Below are 18284 nucleotides of genomic sequence, written 5' to 3' on the forward strand. Positions count from 1 at the left end.
ACTGTGTGTCAAGCACTCCTCTAAGCCCTGGGGTAGATAGAAATTAATCAGGTTGGACACAGTCCATGTCCCTCATGGAGCTCACATTCTTAATCTCAATTTTACAGAGGAGGTAACTGAGGCCCAGAGAACTGAAGTCACACAGGTCACACAGCAGACAAGGGGTGGAGCCGGGATTAGAACCCAGGACCTTCTGACTCCCAGGCCCCTGCTCTATCCACTAAGCCATGCTGCTTCTCCAAATATGAATATGATGGATTGATTAATGGCAATTGGACCTTCACTGTGGCATCCATCTGGCACATAGCTAGTTGATGCTGACTTCCCAGCAAACAGGGGCAGAGCTCTGTAGGACATGCCCATCAAGTGTGGGGTAGGGGTAGGGGGTGGCTAAGAGAGAGAGAGAGGCATTGAAGGCAACTAGGAATTGCCTGGAAACCAGAGCCACCTCCTTCCCTTTCTTCCTGTCTGCCTCCTTCTGCCACAGAGCTTTCAAGCAACAAGTCCCCAGGCCTCATTTCCCAGACAACTGACCCCAGGGGCAAATAGAAAAGGTACTAAGGGGAAGAGTGGGGAGAGAAGAGGGACATGAGGAAAGGGAAGAGAAGTAAAGAGGGAGCCGAGCAGGGGAGAAAGCAGAGGAGGAGGGAGGAAATGGAAGGAAAGGAAAGGATTGATGGAAAGAAAAGCAAGAAAGAGAAGGGGGAGAGGAGAGATGGGAGAAAAGGAAGGGGAGAGGGGAGAGGATCACCCCATCTCTTCTCCAACTATTCCCGTCCTGCAACTGGACAGGTGCACAGCCCCAAGGGCGCAATTTGAAAAACAAGGTGAGGAAGGGGGATGTGGGTCCTCAAAATGGGGAAGAGATGGGGCCCTCGGATGGAGTGGGGCAACCTGATGGCCTGTGGGAATTCGCAGCTGTAGTCCAGGGCACAGGGAGAAAGAGGAGGCAGCAGGTAGCTCACTTGTTCTGGAGGCAGCCACTGCAACAGGTGAGTTGCTCCTACCCTGTGTGTGGAGAGGAGGGGGCATCGTCACTCAAGTTCTCAGCCTGGAACTGCCACTGAATGAGCGGGGAGAGCAGGTTGGGCAGCCCACGGGCTCTTTCCCCAGCCCTTCCAGGAAACTGAGTTGTTTGTTTTATGCCATTGCCTCGGTAACTGCATCCACCCCGTGCGCTCTGGGCGACAGGGCTCAGCGCGAGGCAGTTGGCATGTGTCCCGAGAGGCACAGCTGCTAAGTCACGGCGCATAGCGGACCTAATTCCTCCTGCAGCTTACCCTGGTGGGGCAGCCAGATAGGTGGATAGCCAGCTGGCCCCTTAAGAAGACACAGACGGTCCAGGCCCTCAGGATGGAATAAAATGAGAGAGGTAGGCTTCTGGCCATTGATGACCACAGAGACAATGGACAGCAGGACCTAAGGGCCGGGCCTGGCAGCCCCTCCTCTTCCTCCTCTCTCCCCGCTCCTTAGTTATAATAATCGTGGTATTTGTTAAGCGATTACTAGGTGCCAGGCACCGTGCAAAGCCCTGGGGTGGATAGAAGCACAACGGGTTGGACGCAGTCCCTTTCCTCCATCCCCATTTTACAGATGAGGTAACTGAGGCTCAGAAGGTGAAGTGACTTACCCAAGGCCATACAGCAGACAAGTGGCAGAACCAGGATAAGGACCCATGACCTTCTGACTGCCAGGCCCGTGCTTCCTCCACTCTATCATGCTGCTTTCCTCCCTCAACCTTCATTCTGAGACTTTTTCTTATACTGGAGTTTAGTTCTGACAGTTTCAGTTTACTTCCAGTCCTGCTCTGCTTCCCTTATTAGATTGTAAGCTCCTTGTGTACAGGGAGTATGGTATTTAGCTTCTGTTGGACTTTCTCAAGCACTTAGTTCAATGTTTAGCAATCCGGAGGTCCTCAACTAATAGAAATGATTGATTGAATTCCCATTTTAATATAAACTGGGAGTGGGGTTTAAATTGAAAGGCGTAAGGTAACAAGGGTCACGCTTCCTATAGGCTTTACTAGGCATTATTACCCTCGGGTTGTAAGGCATAATAACTTCTTAAACAACACAGGTGGGAAACCTTTAGTAGATCACAACTGTATACATGCCTCTTTGAACTGGGCCTTTGATAAACAGGAACCGCACTAAGGAAAACATTAAAAGTGGGAACACCGTGATGAAACATCATTCTATCAGACACCGCTTATACAGATACCCAGTAGAAAATGATCTTTTCGATTGGCTGGCAGCAGTTCTGACTCTGTTTTGTCAGATAGAACTCCATGGCTTTCATAATTAAAAAAAAAAAAACCACTCGCTCCTCCTGCCAGCCAAGAACACAAGATGTCAGCCTTAAGAGAGTATATAGCAGGTTTGAGGTCTTACAGAATCCTGTCCAATTTAAGCCTGGGACTAATTCTTTTCTCTTTCACTCTTGCAAGAGTTGAGCATAGTGCTCTACACAGCATAAGTGCTGATTGATTGATTGATTGATTGATTGATTGATAATCTCAAGTCAAACTAACCATTCTATCCACTCTGAAGTCCCTACCCCACATCTATGTTACTGAATGATTGTCCCTGCATCCAGAAGCCCATGAACATTTCTCCACATGAACACTGCTTTCCAAATCCATTAACTTGCCCTTCCCTACTGCAAATCTGCTATGTAAACAAGGGGAAAGTGTAAACTTCTTTCCAGCACATCTGACCCTTACACCACCTCTCGCTTGTGTTCATTCCTTAACCTTGGGCCCAACCCTCAGCCCAGAGAGGAGGTGGGTAAATCATTAATTCATTGCGTTTTTCTCTCCCTTATCATAAAAACATCGAAGGTGATTTCTAGGCTGTCAAGATTGGGGGCACCTCAGGACCAAAATGAATTCCATAGCCAAGGAACTGCTGGTAAAAAGCCAGACTTTTGTATACATATTTTTGAAAATCTAATTGAGTTTGACAAGTATTTTAGAGGGACACTGATTGACCACAAAAAGGTTACATGTAAAATACCCCAGGTGGCCTGAATAATGGTCATTGGGCCTCCTATTAAGATAACATCTGACCCTTATCCTTAAACCTTTGTACTTCAGAAACCCACATCACTGGCTGTGCTATGGCAGAACCTAACAGGAGGAGCTTCCCAGCTTTGGTGTCCTTGGCTCTAGAACTGCTTTCCATGAGCGTCTGCCTGCCGGCAAGGTACACTGGCTACTGTACAGGGCCTCCACCCAACAAGATGACAAGTGGGCGGTGAAAGCAACTTGGTCCCTGAAAGACCAGCCAGAAGCAGCCTTCTGAAGTACCAGATTCTTCTAGTCTCTCCTGAATTCCCCAGCCAGGGCAAAGGCACCCTATCATTTTCAGATAGGGCTGGTAACTCCGAGGATTTAAAGAAGGAAAAAATAAAGAAGAGCAGAGAAGCAGCTGGGATAAAGGTCAGGGGTATTTGGCAATCAGCCACTAGGCAAGCAGAGACGCTATCCATCATGTTCTGGCGAATAAAAAGATCAAGTTATTAGATGATAATACCTAAGATGACAGGGCTTTGGATCGAGTTCCCCCAGGATTCATTCCCAGCTTCACCACTTGCTTATAACATTACCTTAGTCCCCTCACTTTCCCCCTTTCCCTCTCCCCATTTCAGAAATCTCCCGATTCTGAAGGTGCATTAAAGCCAGGACCTTAAGATCCTTTCTGAGATTGAATAAACACACACATATATATATATATTTGGTTATCTATGATGGCATTTACTGTATATTTGTATCATTATATATTCAAAATATGAGATTAGGGCCAAATTCTCCCCTTCTAGGGACACTTCTTGATTTTGAGTCAGGCTTTCCCTCTTAGCATCTTCCCCAGGATCAAACCATCTTGGAAACTGACCATCCTGATGCAGCTAAAAAACTCTCTCCAAGGAGTAGAACTTGTTAGGCCAAAAAGCCAGAACCCTAAAGGCATTCTCAAAGGGTCTTACATAGTGACTCCTCAGAGAAAAGTAGTCAGTTCTGCTATATGCAGCAAAATCCTCCTCGAAGACTTCACTGCTGGCACTCTGGTGTTGCACTTAAATACTGATTCTGCTCCCCTTCCTACAGTCAGAGAGGTGTTGAGTGAGTCTTCAGGTCAATGAACTCTTTATAGCCAATAAGAAAATGAATCGTAGGAGGAAAAAGTAATCTATCGGTCAATGGTATTTACTGAGCGCTTACTGTGTGCAGAGCACTGTACTAAGAGCTTGGGAGAGTACACTATAACAGAGTTGGTGGACATGTTTCCTACCCTCAAGAAGCAGAAAGGAAATCAAGATTTATAGAATCCACTCCTGTCCTGAGGGAAATATACACTTGATTAGGAATTTGCCGACCCCTCCCACATTGGCTCTGGCTATTCTGAATCTGATCGTTCTCAAATGGATACTTCTGCTCTTTTCTTTTCCTTTTTTTAAATGGTATTTCTTAAGTGCTTACTATGTACCAGGCACTCCTAAGCAATCAAGTAGATTCAAGTCAATCAGGTTGGACATAGTTCATGTTCCGTGTGGGGTTCTCAGTCTTAATCCCCAGAATAATAATAATAATAACTTGGTATTTGTTAAGTGCTTACTGTGTGCCAGACACAGTACTAAGCGCTGGGGTGGATACAAGCAAATCGGATTGGACACCGTCCCTGTCCCACATGGGGCTTCCAGTCTCAATCCCCATTTTACAGATGACGTAACAGAGAGACAAAGAAGTGAAGTGTCTTGTCCAAAGTCACACAGCAGACACGTGGTGGAGGCAGGATTAGAACCTCTAACTCCCAGGCCCACGCTCTATCCACTAGTCCACACTGCTTCCCCCTAAACTCAGCTGCTCTTTCCCGTTTCCACTAGTCTCTACCTGATTTGCCCCAGGTTCAGCTTTCCCATCTAAATATTTCAGCAACTGCAAGAGCCCAGGGCTCAGGCTGCCGATCCAACCACTTACCACATTGGTCGTCCCTCAGGCCTTGCCCCACCCTGCAGGATTCTGCGGGGAGCTGTGGAGCTCTTGAGCTCTTTCTGGCCACCTCATGATCGACGCCAGAGAAGCGGAGGAATAACTGCTCCCGGTGGATGGTTTTCCGCAGGAGGCGGATGGTTTTGCGCAGCTTCTTCTCTGTCCTCTTGCGGATGCAGCTCAAATTGCACGAGGCTAGAGAGGGGAAAGCGATGAGCGTGAGACCCAAGGAAGAACCAGAGTGCGGGGCAGCGGTGCGGACCCCGGCAGCCAGACCGAACGTTGACTTGCGCTAACTGTCGAGAGCACAGGCGGGGTCGGGGATGGGAGAGAGATTTTACGGTAGGACATCAAGAGGCGAGGCAGCAGTGAATGGAAACAGAAGTCCTGTAATCAAGATTGGCAATGCTGGGTTCTCGTGAGTTTCCCAGGCACTCAAGGTAACATGGGGACCAAAAAAACCAGGATACTTTATTTTATTTATTCATTTATGGACATAAAGACGAAAGTGAAAGGTGAAGAAATAAGAAGCAAGCGGCGACAGCCTCAACTTCACCCTGAGCTGTTTTCCAACCAACCTGACACCTCCTTTTGGTTAGTTTCAAGCTCAAAGTCAACAGTGATAAACATTTCTTTGGATGATGTGGTTCTGTCAAAGGCTCCAGGGACTTTCCTGCCAGAACTGCATGTCAGGTTGATGTAGTGGAAGCTCTCTTTTACTGAATTGTGCTTCTCTGCATGAAAAAACAAAGTTATAGGAAGCAAAATCCTGGCAAAATGCACAATTGAACATTTGCTAGAGCTCAGTAAACATTTTGTTATGAAAGTTCTCCAGGGACCAAATGATTAACACCAGATGCTAAAGATATGTCAAACCATGTAAAAGTTTTGCTTAGAGTCCAGTGACATTTTAATTTTGAGCTAGTGTCTCCTCCAGGATTACTTAAAAATGCAGCCTAGTGAGGAACTATTCTGCTGATAGATGTTTCTGTACACGATAGCTACAGGTATGAAAACAGAGTTGACATTTCTCAAAAATTCATTAGCAACTGTTATTTGTCTCTTAAAGTTTCCAATCTCCTGCTTGGGTCACCACAGTGGAATACCAAAAAAAAAAAAAAAAACCAAACAAAAAACTGATTGAAATGTCCAAAGCAGAAAATGGAGATTTCAAAGTGAGAAAAGAACAGAGCTTTCTGAATAGACCCTCAAATTCTGTTTTTAGACAACCTCACTTGGGGGTAATAAAAAGAGAAATGCAGTAAACTTATCTATGATAATATTTAGCTTTGAATACCCAAGACCAGTAAGGCCATACAATATCAAGAGGTATAAACAATATCACAGACACATTCCCAGGAGATTGAAAGTGCCCACGGTAACCCCTAGATCATACCTATACTGAAGTCCGTCCATACCAAATGCCATTGATTGATTGACTGATTGAAAGTCAAGAGACTTTTTTGATGACCGTCAGTGTTACATAGCAAAATATCATGGACCCTGCTTTTCCAAATGATCTCTTTTTTTCCAAAAATAATGTACTTATATTTTGTCCCACAGCTACAAATAAATAGCCTGAATGAGAGTCCTACATGGTACAAAACTTCCAAAACATGAAATTCCTGAAGTAATTTTCTGTGACCACAGTGAGAGAGTTAACTGGGTTCTTCTGTATTTATTAAAGCCTAACTTCTTGGGCTGTTTCCTGTTCTCCTCAAAGACCACAGGAGCTTTGACTTCAGTGGGTACACAAAAAATGGAGAGTCACTAATTTTCTCTTAATCATCGTTACCACTTCTATTTTCCTTTCCAAGTCAATCTTGTTTCTCTTATTTGAGGGCAGAACTCAACAAATGGATTGAGCCCACTTTAAATGTAATTAGGTCCTTGAAGCTCACAAAATTCCAAAGAGCTGCAAAAAGTCCCCTAGAGAAAAACTCTCTGAAAAACAACCTTGTTGAAGCCCGAGGGGTTGGAGCCGTTGAGATGTTTCGGTCTACATGAGAATATGCAGAGCAACCTTTGGCTGGGACACTGCCTCGCTCCCCCGCTTTGGAAAAGGGCCTCAGTGGAGGTTGACCTTTATGAACTCATCTGAAGTGCCCCCCATTCACCAAGCAACAGAGCCCTCAGTCAGTCAGGCTGGCAGCAATAAACTGAAGATAGAGCCACCGGCTTCCGACTTTGTTGAGCTAAGAGTCCTTGTCTCAGCCTCACTCGATCAATCAATGGTCTTTGCCAAATGCTTGGCATGGGCAGAGAACCGGACTAAGTACTTGGGGGAGTACAACAGAGTAAGTAGACACGATCCCTGACCTCAAGGAGCTCACGTGGCATACGCTCTGCCTAAATCAGCCCATTAGTTCCTCGGGACAACCTAACATACCTGGTGTCTTTTGCCGCAGACCCTCTGGAGACAGCTCAGCTTTTTTCAAACTACACTTTCCTTCATTAAACTTAAAGGTTACACTTGTCCTGATGGTGGAGACATCTTCAGAAAGAAACAGTGAGAGATGTTACCTTCAGAGGCAAAGGAATGGAAACACCAGGTAACACTGAGCCATCTGTGGGCTAGGACATCGCAAACATTTTTAACCCTCTTAGGAGGCAGGGCCTGGTGCCCCGCAGTTACCACTAGGTTGATGGGGAGCCCTTTCCACTAGCCTTTACTTGGTACCACAGTTTTCCCTTTGAACTGGGGTATGGAAGGTTAGAGAACTAAAAGAAAAAAAAATCCTATCTGTGGAGTTAGAAATTTAACAGGTCCAATTTTACATTAAAAGAAAAATGAAATTCAGACCCAAAGAGCAAGTCTTACTTTGGGCACTATTACCCAGACTAGAAAGGACCTAGGAGTGAGTGAAAGAGAGGTGCTTTAGCTCATTGTCAAGATTAATGAAAATACACCCTGCTGCTGCCACCTACCAGCCAGGTAAACCATCAAACACTTCTTTTTTTTCTTTATTTGTCCAGCTTTCTCTGCTCACCCAACCACCCCTCTCCCCCATCTCCCCACTGCCCTATAAACTTCTGTTTCCACAGTTCCCCCTGCAACCTCTACTCTCACCCCTCATGCCAGACCCTCAAATTCTGAACTCACTTTCTCCCTGGATGATGTCATGCCCTGAATGCTGATTCTACCCCAAATGCCCCTTTTATAATTTACAAAACTAGTCCTATGTGGCCCTGTCCGTTCTCAGCCATGAGGTTCCTTTTCAGCCCACACTTTCCAGGACCCTCCAAACCACAGGGAGACCAACCTCTCCCAGGCCTTCTCTCCAACCCCAGCGTTTGACCCCACCACTCCACAACCTTGGGGGTCCCAAGTGGCGTGGGCTAGAAGGGAACCATGCAGAAAGGAAGGTGCAAGTTTGGCCGGAGCAGGAAAAGGTGTTTGTTTTTAAATGGAACACGTAGGGTAGGTTCAGGGCTTCAGAGCACAGTGGTGCCTGGACAGAAGGGATGGAAGGGAGGGAGCAAATTCAGAGTTCCCAGGGCCAGTGGGGAGTGGTGATAGTGATTCATGGAGGCTTAGGGACAGAAGTTTAAAAGAGAAGGACAGTATGGTAGGATCAGAGCACGTGAAGAAAAATCTAATTTTAAAAAAGGTTTAGCTGGGCTACAGGTGGCAGTGGCAGGGTGCTTTACCTGGAGCTGGCCAGGGGACAACAAGCAAAAGTCATTCCAGCTCTCATGGAATCATGACCTGATTACTTCAGATGGACCTAAATAACACTTTCTAGTGATTACAACCCACCCAGAGGGACTCTGAAAAAGATGGTTCTTAAATTCAAAGAGGTAGGGAGAGGTTTACTCCCCTCAGGTCCAAGGTCCTGAATTTAGTTCACTCATCTTGGCCAGTTTGGTGCAGTTGTCTGCAGGAGGCCCTAGATAATTGGTACCTAGGGCCTAGGAACCATAACTTTACCCGTCCTATTGCAGTGGCTGAAATTAGCCCGAGCTCCCAAATTATGGAGAAACAACCTCTAGAGTTGTTATTATTGTTAACATTACTATTATTACTACTAATAATAATATTAGCTGTGGTATTTGTTAAGGGCTTACTATGTGCCAGGCACTGTCCTAAGTGCTGGGAAGATACAAGGTGTAATTGGTTTGGAAACAGTCCTTATCCCTCATAGGGTTTACAGTCTTAATCCCTCCTTTGCAGATGAGGTAAGTGAGGCACAGAGAAATTAAGTGACTTGCCCAAGGTCACAACAGCAGACAAGTGGCAGAGTCAGGATTAGAACCCAGGTCCTTCTGACTCCCAGGCCTGTGCTCTATCCACTAGGCCACGCTGCTATCTGCTGCTTTCTTACTACTTGGACTTGCACACGGAAATCATGCAAGCAACTGAACCTACTGTCCAGGCTCACTAGGGAACTCATGAAGAGTGAGGCATGTACACGAATTCTCTGAGATGCAAAGGCCAATGATTGGCTACCAAATTTGTAGTGGTAGAGGCTTCTATGGTTTCGTGATTCTCCAAATGGGCAAGCCAAGAGAGACCTAAGCTTCCTTTTTCTTAACAAACTGAGGGAGGTGGAAGAGAGAATTTCAACCATCTCCACCAGAGTGCTCAGTGTGTGGATTTGATACTTTCTAGCAGGCTCTTAGGTTGCCAGAAACTTCAAACACCCGAAAAGTTACTGGAATGTCAACTGCTATTCTTTCCCCCAAATAATGTAATCTGAGTAAGAGCATTTGTGGAGTCAGACCCCCGGAAACGAGTATGAAAACAGGGAATGCTGAACTCAACATAAGGCATACAAATCTGGTAATTACCCGAGTGAGAAGATTCATTCAATTTATTCTGTTTGCTCCTGGGATGAGAAGAGGAGCCGCAGGTGATCGTGTAGGCATCTTGAAATCCTAACGGACAGAGACCATGAGTCAACAATTAGACATCAGGACCCGGACTGTTAGTGCCAGATTTTGGAAACAAAGCCCATTTAGAAAGGTTACCAAAGAAGAACTGCTAAATTGCATTTCCGTTACTGTTTTCCCCAACAGAACCCAGTGTCCTTTGCACATTAAATAGCTGAAAGAACTCTGGAACTGCGGGCACTAAAAATAAGAATAAAAGAAATGTCATCTTGGGTGAGAACCAACCATCCATCAAGTCAGGGTTCTCCCTTCACCAGAACTCTGGACGTTTAATCTATCACTAAATTTCCCTCTTATTGATTCATTATTGACCTCTAGGGCTCTCGTTTACTCACCTGAAGTGAGATGAATATCTGATTGGCAGATCAAGAAGCATCTCTCACCTCCACCACTCTTAACACAGCGCAGCAACACTCGGGATGATACATTATCAGGCAGGAACCCCTCTACCTCTAAACAGGACAAAACACGGGAAGACAAACACCTTAATGAGTGAAATGACAAAACACATGGAAAGATGGATAGACCAATGATATGACATGCGAGTAATCCTTGGCAAAGGGAAGAGGAAGTTGGGGGACTAGCACACAAAAATGAAGGTTTCCAGAAGTCATTTGCCAACATATTGAATTAGCTCCTCTCCGTGACATTTTCCATGCAGAAAAGTACAAAGAAAAGGAAGCTAAGGCCTGGATTGAAAGAAACAAAAAACAGCACCAAAGATCCCTCAAAGTATTTTTCGACTGCTTAAAAAACCACCGTCACAGTGGATTACAACATAACGTTGTGCTGCAACAGAGGGAATCAATGTTCCACACCAATTGGCTGGCCAGATTAAGGCTTCATGGAGCTGTATAGCCTTCAAGCCAAACGATCAAAGCTCAGTTATGAAGAAAATATCCTGAATGCTCCTTACCTACACAATCCTTTTTATTCCAGTGAAGTTTGTGGCTTGAGTGACACTGACATTTATAGCCTCCTAAGGTGTTCACACAGATTTGCTGGCAGCCTCCATTGTTAATGCTGCACTCATTGACATCTGGGGAAGAAAATAGTCCTTCGTGAAAAAGACCATGCGCCTTTTTCTTGAGGGATGTTAGCCTCTCATTTGGTGATAGAGAAACAGGAGATTCATGGAGTGAGCTAAGAAGAGGGAAGAAATGTTTTGTGTGGTTTTTTTCCCTGAAGTGAGCTCTCATTAAAGAACAATGACAAAATTTTGAACTTACACTTTTTAAAAATTGGTATTTGTTAAGCACTTATTACATGCCAGGCACTGTATTAAGCTCTAGGGTAGACACAAGATAATTGAATTGTAATGATAATAATAATAATGGTGGTATTTGTTAAGCGCTTACTATGTGCAAAGCACTGTTCTAAGCGCTGGGGGGATACAAGGTGATCAGGTTATCCCATGTGGGGCTAACAGTTTTAATCCCCATTTTCAGATGAGGGAATTGAGGCCCAGAGAAGTGAAGTGACTTGCCCAAAGTCACACAGCAGGCAAGTGGAGAGCCGGGATTAGAACCCATGATCTCTTACTCCCAAGCCCAGGCTCTTTCCACTAACCCACGCTGCTTCTCCACACAGTCCCTGTGCTACAGTCTCTGCTGTGTGACCTTGGCCAAGTCGCTTCACTTTTCTGTGCCTCAGCTACCTTATTTGTACTATCCAAGGCCTTGCGCTTTCCACTAATAATGTTGGTATTTGTTTGTATTTGTTAAGCGCTTACTATGTGCAGAGCACTGCTCTAAGCGCTGGGGGAGACACGGGGGAATCAGGTTGTCCCACATGGGGCTCACAATCTTAATCCCCATTTAACAGATGAGGTAACTGAGGCCCAGAGAAGTTAAGTAATTTGCCCACAGTCACACAGCTGACAAGTGGCAGAGCTGGGATTCGAACTCATGACCTCTGACTCCAAAGCCCACGCTCTTTGCACTGAGCCACGCTGCTTCTCTAAGACATATTTCCCTGACCGGCAATCGAACCCGGGCCGCGGCGGTGAGAGCGCCGAATCCTAACCACTAGACCACCAGGGAACGCGTGGACTGACTAAGCCTAACCCACTTAGCTTGAATCTACTCCAGCGCTTAGTACAGTGCCTAGCACACAGTAAATGCTTAACAAATACCACAGTTGTCATTATTATTATTTCTCAATGCTTCACTTTCTTCTAAGCATTTTATAGCCCTCACAAGCAAATGAATATGGAGAGGGCAGGTATCATCAGACCCGCTTTTCAGAGGAATCTGAGAGGAGGAAAATGATTTGCTCAGGTTCATAGAACAAGTCAAGAGCAAAATTGGAAAACCTAGTCCTTACTAATTCCCTGCCCCATTCTCCTTGAAAGAGGGGAAACCAGCAGCTTCCCAAATATTTAGGTAAACTTGCCTGAAATCATAGCACAGGTAAACATTTGTGTTCCTCTTCCCATAGGATATTTTGGAGGACCAATAGGCAAAATTCAAATCACCTGAGAAGGAACAGTTTTATATTTATTCATAATAATAATAGTAATAATAATGGTATTTGTTAAGTGCTATGTGCCAAGTTCTGTTCTAAGCACTGGGGTAGATACAGGGTAATCAGGTTATCCCACGTGGTACTCACAGTTTTAATCCCCATTTTACAGAGGAAATAACTGAGGCACAGAGATGTTAATTGACTTACCCAAGGTCACACAGCAGATGAATGATGGAGCGGGATTAGAACCCATGTCCTCTGGCTCCCAAGCCCGTGCTCTTTCCACTAAGCCACGCTGCTTCTCTCATTAGCCTCATTAAGAGAGGAGGAATGTGCCATTGTTTGTGCCTCCCTTGCCCGGACTGATTTTCCCCTCAGTTCTGCCAAACCCCTCTCCTCCCTTCCTTCAAAGTCTTCCTAAAACATCTCCACGGTTGATCTCCTTCTTCCTGACCATGCCATCCCATCAGCCACTTTAGCACCCCTGAATAGTAATTATTCCTATTAATGTCTGTCTCCCCCTCTAGACTGTAAGTTTATTACGGGCAGGGAACGTGCCTGCTAATTCTGCCATATTGTACTCTCCCAATTGTTTATGTTTTTCACGTAATAAGTGCTCAATAAATACAAGGGATTGATTGACCACAGCTATTTGGTATTCTCTTATATGCAATTCGTATACCTATTCCCTCACTCTTACCCATGATACAGTTGGCACTTCGGGTCCACCAATCTTCTCCCCCAGACTGTATGGCCCTTATTGATTTTGTGTGCTCCCCCAAATCTTAGCGCATTGCCCTATACTCAAGGAATACTTCATAAATGCTATCGATACAGAACTTATGATGATGCCCACACCTCTGACAACGTGAGTCTGAAAACAGTCTATAGGCGAGATCTAGCTGGAGGGGTTCCTTTGCTCTCTTCTAGCATGCCTGTTCCATCCACCAAAATCAATCAATGGTCTTAAGTGAATGCTTATTGTGTGCAGACTGGAGACACGGAAGTTCCTCAGGATTGAGTTTCAGTTCATGGAATGGCCATATTTATTTTCTTACTCACGGCTTCTCTCTGGTAAATAAGGAACTTCACAACTGAGAGCACTCAGTTTCCCTTCTGCTCCATTTCACTCGACTTGGGTGAACTATAAATGATGGGCTATATTCTCCTTCTCGTGATTAATAGCAGCGGGGCTGGTTATTGCTCCACAAAATGTGTACTCACAGAATGTATGCACTGCATCAACCGGCATAAAATCAAATGTAGAAAAATAACCCTGCCCTGAAGAAGCCCTTGTCCCTGTCTATCATCATTGATGGTATTTATTGAGAGCTTACTAAGCACAGAGCATGGTACTAAGCACTTGGGAGAGTACAAAACCACAAATTGGAAGACCTTTTCCTGCCCAAATTGAGTTTACAGTCTCGTGGGGGCCAGGGGGAGACAGGCAATAATGTAAATAAATATCCTATATAAAGATATGTACCTAGGTACTGTGGGGTTGAGGGTGAGGAAATATCAAATGCCCAAAAGTCACAGATCCAAATGTGGAGCTGCCGCCCAAGGGAGAGGGAACCAGGGAAAAGAGGGCTTAATTGGGGAAGGCCTCTCGGAGGAGATGTGACTCTACGTAGGGTTGTCTAGGTTACCTCTTCAACCAGCGTGTGTCTGCGGGTATATTTCTCTCACCTCCACAGTGGGTGAAGCCGTACAGACTGTACCCTTTGTCACAAGCACACTCAAATGAACCAGGATAATTGATGCAGGTGTGGTCGCAGGTCCTTTCGAAAGAGCACTCGTCGATGTCTGGAATTTTCGAAGGGTCAAGTTAGCTACATTTGGCTTTAAGGGGCCAAGCTGGGGAGGGTGATGATTTCCAGACAATTCCCTCAAAGCCACTTGCCCTCTCCTTCAGGAAGGCTCCACAATCTAAGACTGATCACGGATTTTTACCGGAGAAGGTTAATTACCATGATGATAGTGACTTTTTCATTGCATCAATGGAAAATCTCCAAAATTCTCACCACTGCTTAATCCTGCCTTCTTGAAAAGCAACACAAATCTGTCCATCGCCAAAAACTATTACAATCCCAAACTTACCTTCGTTGTACTTCCCAAGTGCTTAGTACAGTGTTCTACACACAGTAAGCGCTCAGTAGATATGATTGAATGAATGAATCCATTAGAGTGTAAGCCTCTTAAGGGCAGGGAATATGTTTTATGCCTCTGTTGTACTTCCCAAGCCCTTGTTCAGTGCATTACATTCAGAATTATAATTATAATAATCCTGGTATTTTTTAAGCGCTTACTAACAGTGGCAGGCACTGTTCTAAGCGCTGGGGCATATAAAAGATAATTGGGTTGGACACGTCTCTGTCCGACTTAATCCCCGTTTTACAGGTGCAGGAACTGAGGCACAGAGAAGTGAAGTGACTTGCCCAAGGTCACACAACAGACAGGTGGAGCAGCCGGGATTAGAACCCATGACTTTCTGACTCCCACTCTCCACTAGGCCCTGAGGATTCAGAAGACACCCATGGTGTTTAGACAGTGAGCCCGCTGTTGGGCAAGGATTGTCTCTCTATCTGTTGCCAAATTGTACATTCCAAGTGCTTAGTACAGTGCTCTGCACATAGTAAGCGCTCAATACATATGATAGAAAGAAAGAAAGAAAGAAAGAAAGAAAGAAAGAAAGAAAGAAAGAAAGAAAGAAAGAAAGAAAGAAAGAAAGAAAGAAAGAAAGAAAGAAAGAAAGAAAGAAAGAAAGAAAGAAAGAAAGAATGAGTACCATGACTACTATCTCGTTTAGAACACTAGAAATGACCACAGTAAAGGAGAATATGACTACCAAGACTTTCTTCCCCACATTAAGCTTTTGTTTTGATTCAGGCAAGGCTACCTTTGCTCCATTTCCCCAACAGTTTTGTTGTCTTAATACAGAATTGTTGGTGTTTCCAGATGGAAAAGAAAAAAGTATAAATTCAAGGGAGGCCAACTTTTCAACAATTCCTGCTATTTCCTTCTTTTAAGATGGTTTTCTCCACACTGGTCAGGAAGTCACATCAGTTTAGTTTCCCCAGACACACTTGAGGAAACCAGAAAAAAAAAATGGAAAAAGAAGGGTAACCCCAACAAAATCTCTCCATTGATAGCTTCCACCAAAAATCTTTTAAATCCCTAATCATTCCAGCAAGTTGGCTCTGGGCAAATATTTGTTCTACCCAGCCTGAGGGAAGAAAGGTGAGGAGAAGTCACAGGGGGGTGAGGTTTCTTTCCTGGTAGCCGCTGTCGTTTTCTGAACTTCATCATTAATTTTGGTTGGTTGTCTAGGAAATGGAATCGTTCAGTGGCCAAACGGCTGACCAGCTTTACTCTGGCTGCTAGCTAGAGACTGCAGCTTTGCCAAAAACAATGAGATCACTATTCTAATTCCTTTTTAATGTGTTTACTCAGTTTCAACAAGATGTCTTGTGCTATACATTATGAGGCATTATATTAAGGAAAAATATGCCTTGTAAATCAAACCAGTGGAATTCATGACATGCAGTCAACTAAAACCCTATCCACTCCCAGGATTTCATCGGATTTTAAAGAAGGCACTGTGTAGAAGGTGCTTCTGACCAGAGTGCTGTTTTCAAAGGAAGTTCTTTTAAAGGTTCAAGACCAGCAAATAATGTTTTAAGCGGAAGCAAGAAATAAGACTTCAGAGCAAAGTCTGAGGAACTAATATCTATGAGAAAAAATGTGGGATGTTTTCTTCATCATCATCATCATTTAAGATGAATTTATATTCTGTTCCTTTAAATATAACGATGGATAGAACATCTCTCTTTCCTTGTAAGGTTATTACTCCCTTAGATTCAAGAAAAGAACAGCACATTTTTTCTGATGGGTTTTTCCCGGACTGCAAAAAAATGGTGAGCACAAATGATACACTCCCGCTGTGTCTGGAAAATCCCACACAGTTTCATGTGAACATTCAGTTCCATTCACAAATTGGACTCAACATGGTTGTCCAAATAGCCTGTGGCAACATTTGCAGAATAAATGGATTGTATGCTCATCTCCTTTACGGACCCTCCTCAATCTATTTTTTAACTCCTTCTTACAAGGCAAGCAGAGTCCCCTGCAACTACGGATTTCTCAAGGACTAAAATCAAATACTAAACCCCTTGAGTTCCATAGAGGGGACTATTGTACGGACCTGATATTTGTTTTAACCACATTTTTCAAATAGTTCCCTTGCAACTAGCCATTTAATTTCTACCATGCAAGGGGAGGTAGTATTTATCTTTCCACTTCTTAGATGACGACAGTGAGTAAAAGGGAGGGCAAGTAATTTGTGAGACTACACCATAGGTAAGTGAAAAAGGCAGCATTCAATTTCTAACTTTTAATCCTGTGCTCAGACCAGCAAGTCATCTTGCTGTACACTTAACCATTCCCCATATGCTTTCCCCATATGGGCCGCAACACGTACCTTGACAAGATTTCTCATCTGTTAATAGTTTAAATCCTTTTTTGCAGCTGCAATCAAAACTGCCAACAGTGTTTCTGCAGAAGTGATCACAGTCTCCATTACTGGTCTGGCATTCGTCTATATCTGTAAACAGCAAACAAATCAAAGAGGTGTGGTGGTTTGATTTCCTCAATAGATCCCTAAAGAAAAATTGCAAGTGTTTTGTAATTCTCGGCAATAAAACAGAGTCATAAAACATTCTCCCAGAATGCTTTGGGAGAAGCACTCTCTTAGCTAATTTATCCAATTGGGAAAGGTCATTGCCTTCATCTTGTAGGGCAATATTCAGAATCCTGAACGAAATTACTCCTCATTACTAGTAAAGAACAAGTTATGGGCAAAAAAGCCTAGTGGATTCTTATTCACTCATTATATGGACACTATCATATCATATCCATATCATCCAGGACTCTGATCCTGCCGTGCCAGACCGGGAGGGAAGAGGTTGAACCGGAAGCTTGAGCCTTCCCAATCAATCAATCGGTTGGTCGTATTTAGTGAGTGCTTAATGAGTGCAGAGCACTGTACTAAGCACTTGGTTGAATACAATTTAACGGAGTTGGCAGACCGCTCCTTGCCCTCAATGAGATCGCCCACAATGAGCTTACAGTCGAGACGGGGAGACAGACATTAATATAAATAAATGATGACTATGTACATAAGGACTGTGGGGCTGAGGGAGGGGTGAATAAAGGATGTGAATCCAATTGCAAGGGTCCCGCAGAAGGAAGTAGGAGAGAAGGAAATGAGGGTTTAGTCGGAGAAGGCCTCCTGGAGGAGATGTGCCTTCAGTAAGCCTTTGAAGATGGGGAGAGTAATTGTCTGTCAGACATGAAGAGGAAGGGCGTTCCAGGCCAGAGGCAAGACGGGGGCGAGGGGTTGGCGGCGGTGAGGTAGACGAGATCACTCAGAAGGCTGTTGAGGTGCTGACTGTTGGACTCTGAACAGCCTTACCCGCGCAATAAGGAGCCTGAAAACAGCTCTTTATTGCTAACTTTGTGTTCTTGTATTGTTTGGTCTCCAAAATTTAAATCCGTCCCCAACCATCTTGTCCCTCTATAGACTGTGAGCCCTTTGTGGGCCAGGGATCTTGTCTTATTAACCCTCTAATGCACCAGTGTAATTCAGGGATTTGATCCCAGTCTGCATTCCATAAATACTTTTGACCCAAGGAATGCACTGCAAATTTAGAATGGTTTGTTCTAGCATACTCTAGCTCAATAGGGATACAAGCACCTTCACTGATAGCTTGTATCAGAGTTAAATAGAATTTAATTTATAAAAATGATTCAACCTTCCTTCTAAATTTCATCTGGTAAACCTGGTTATCTTTTTTATCGTATTTAGCAACTCAACCTTCTTTGTACTTATGCCCATGAAATAGTAACAGGTCGTTGAGTTTCCCCTTCATCACCAAGA

General features: G+C 44.3%; 1 protein-coding gene and 1 non-coding gene across 3 annotated transcripts in view; both read right to left on the bottom strand.

The window, feature by feature from the left end:
- The window catches only part of SCUBE2 (signal peptide, CUB domain and EGF like domain containing 2), a 70801-nt gene that overhangs the window by 16940 nt on the left and 35577 nt on the right, over nt 1-18284 (bottom strand). Inside the window, exons 9-16 of one of the 2 annotated variants that reach the window (XM_029061486.2) lie at nt 16827-16949; nt 14036-14152; nt 10797-10919; nt 10216-10332; nt 9779-9865; nt 7377-7481; nt 5566-5721; nt 4976-5182 (exon numbers count right to left, since the gene is read on the bottom strand). In XM_029061486.2, the coding sequence (XP_028917319.1) occupies nt 4976-5182; nt 5566-5721; nt 7377-7481; nt 9779-9865; nt 10216-10332; nt 10797-10919; nt 14036-14152; nt 16827-16949 (1035 nt within the window). The remainder of the gene's footprint in view (nt 1-4975; nt 5183-5565; nt 5722-7376; nt 7482-9778; nt 9866-10215; nt 10333-10796; nt 10920-14035; nt 14153-16826; nt 16950-18284) is intronic. The other variant, XM_029061487.2, reaches the window with a different exon arrangement.
- On the bottom strand, nt 11851-11922 carry TRNAE-CUC. The gene has a single exon. It is a non-coding gene; the product is annotated as a tRNA-Glu (tRNA).

Source organism: Ornithorhynchus anatinus, chromosome 3 (genome assembly GCF_004115215.2).
Source record: "Ornithorhynchus anatinus isolate Pmale09 chromosome 3, mOrnAna1.pri.v4, whole genome shotgun sequence".
In the NCBI taxonomy this organism is placed as follows: domain Eukaryota; kingdom Metazoa; phylum Chordata; class Mammalia; order Monotremata; family Ornithorhynchidae; genus Ornithorhynchus; species Ornithorhynchus anatinus.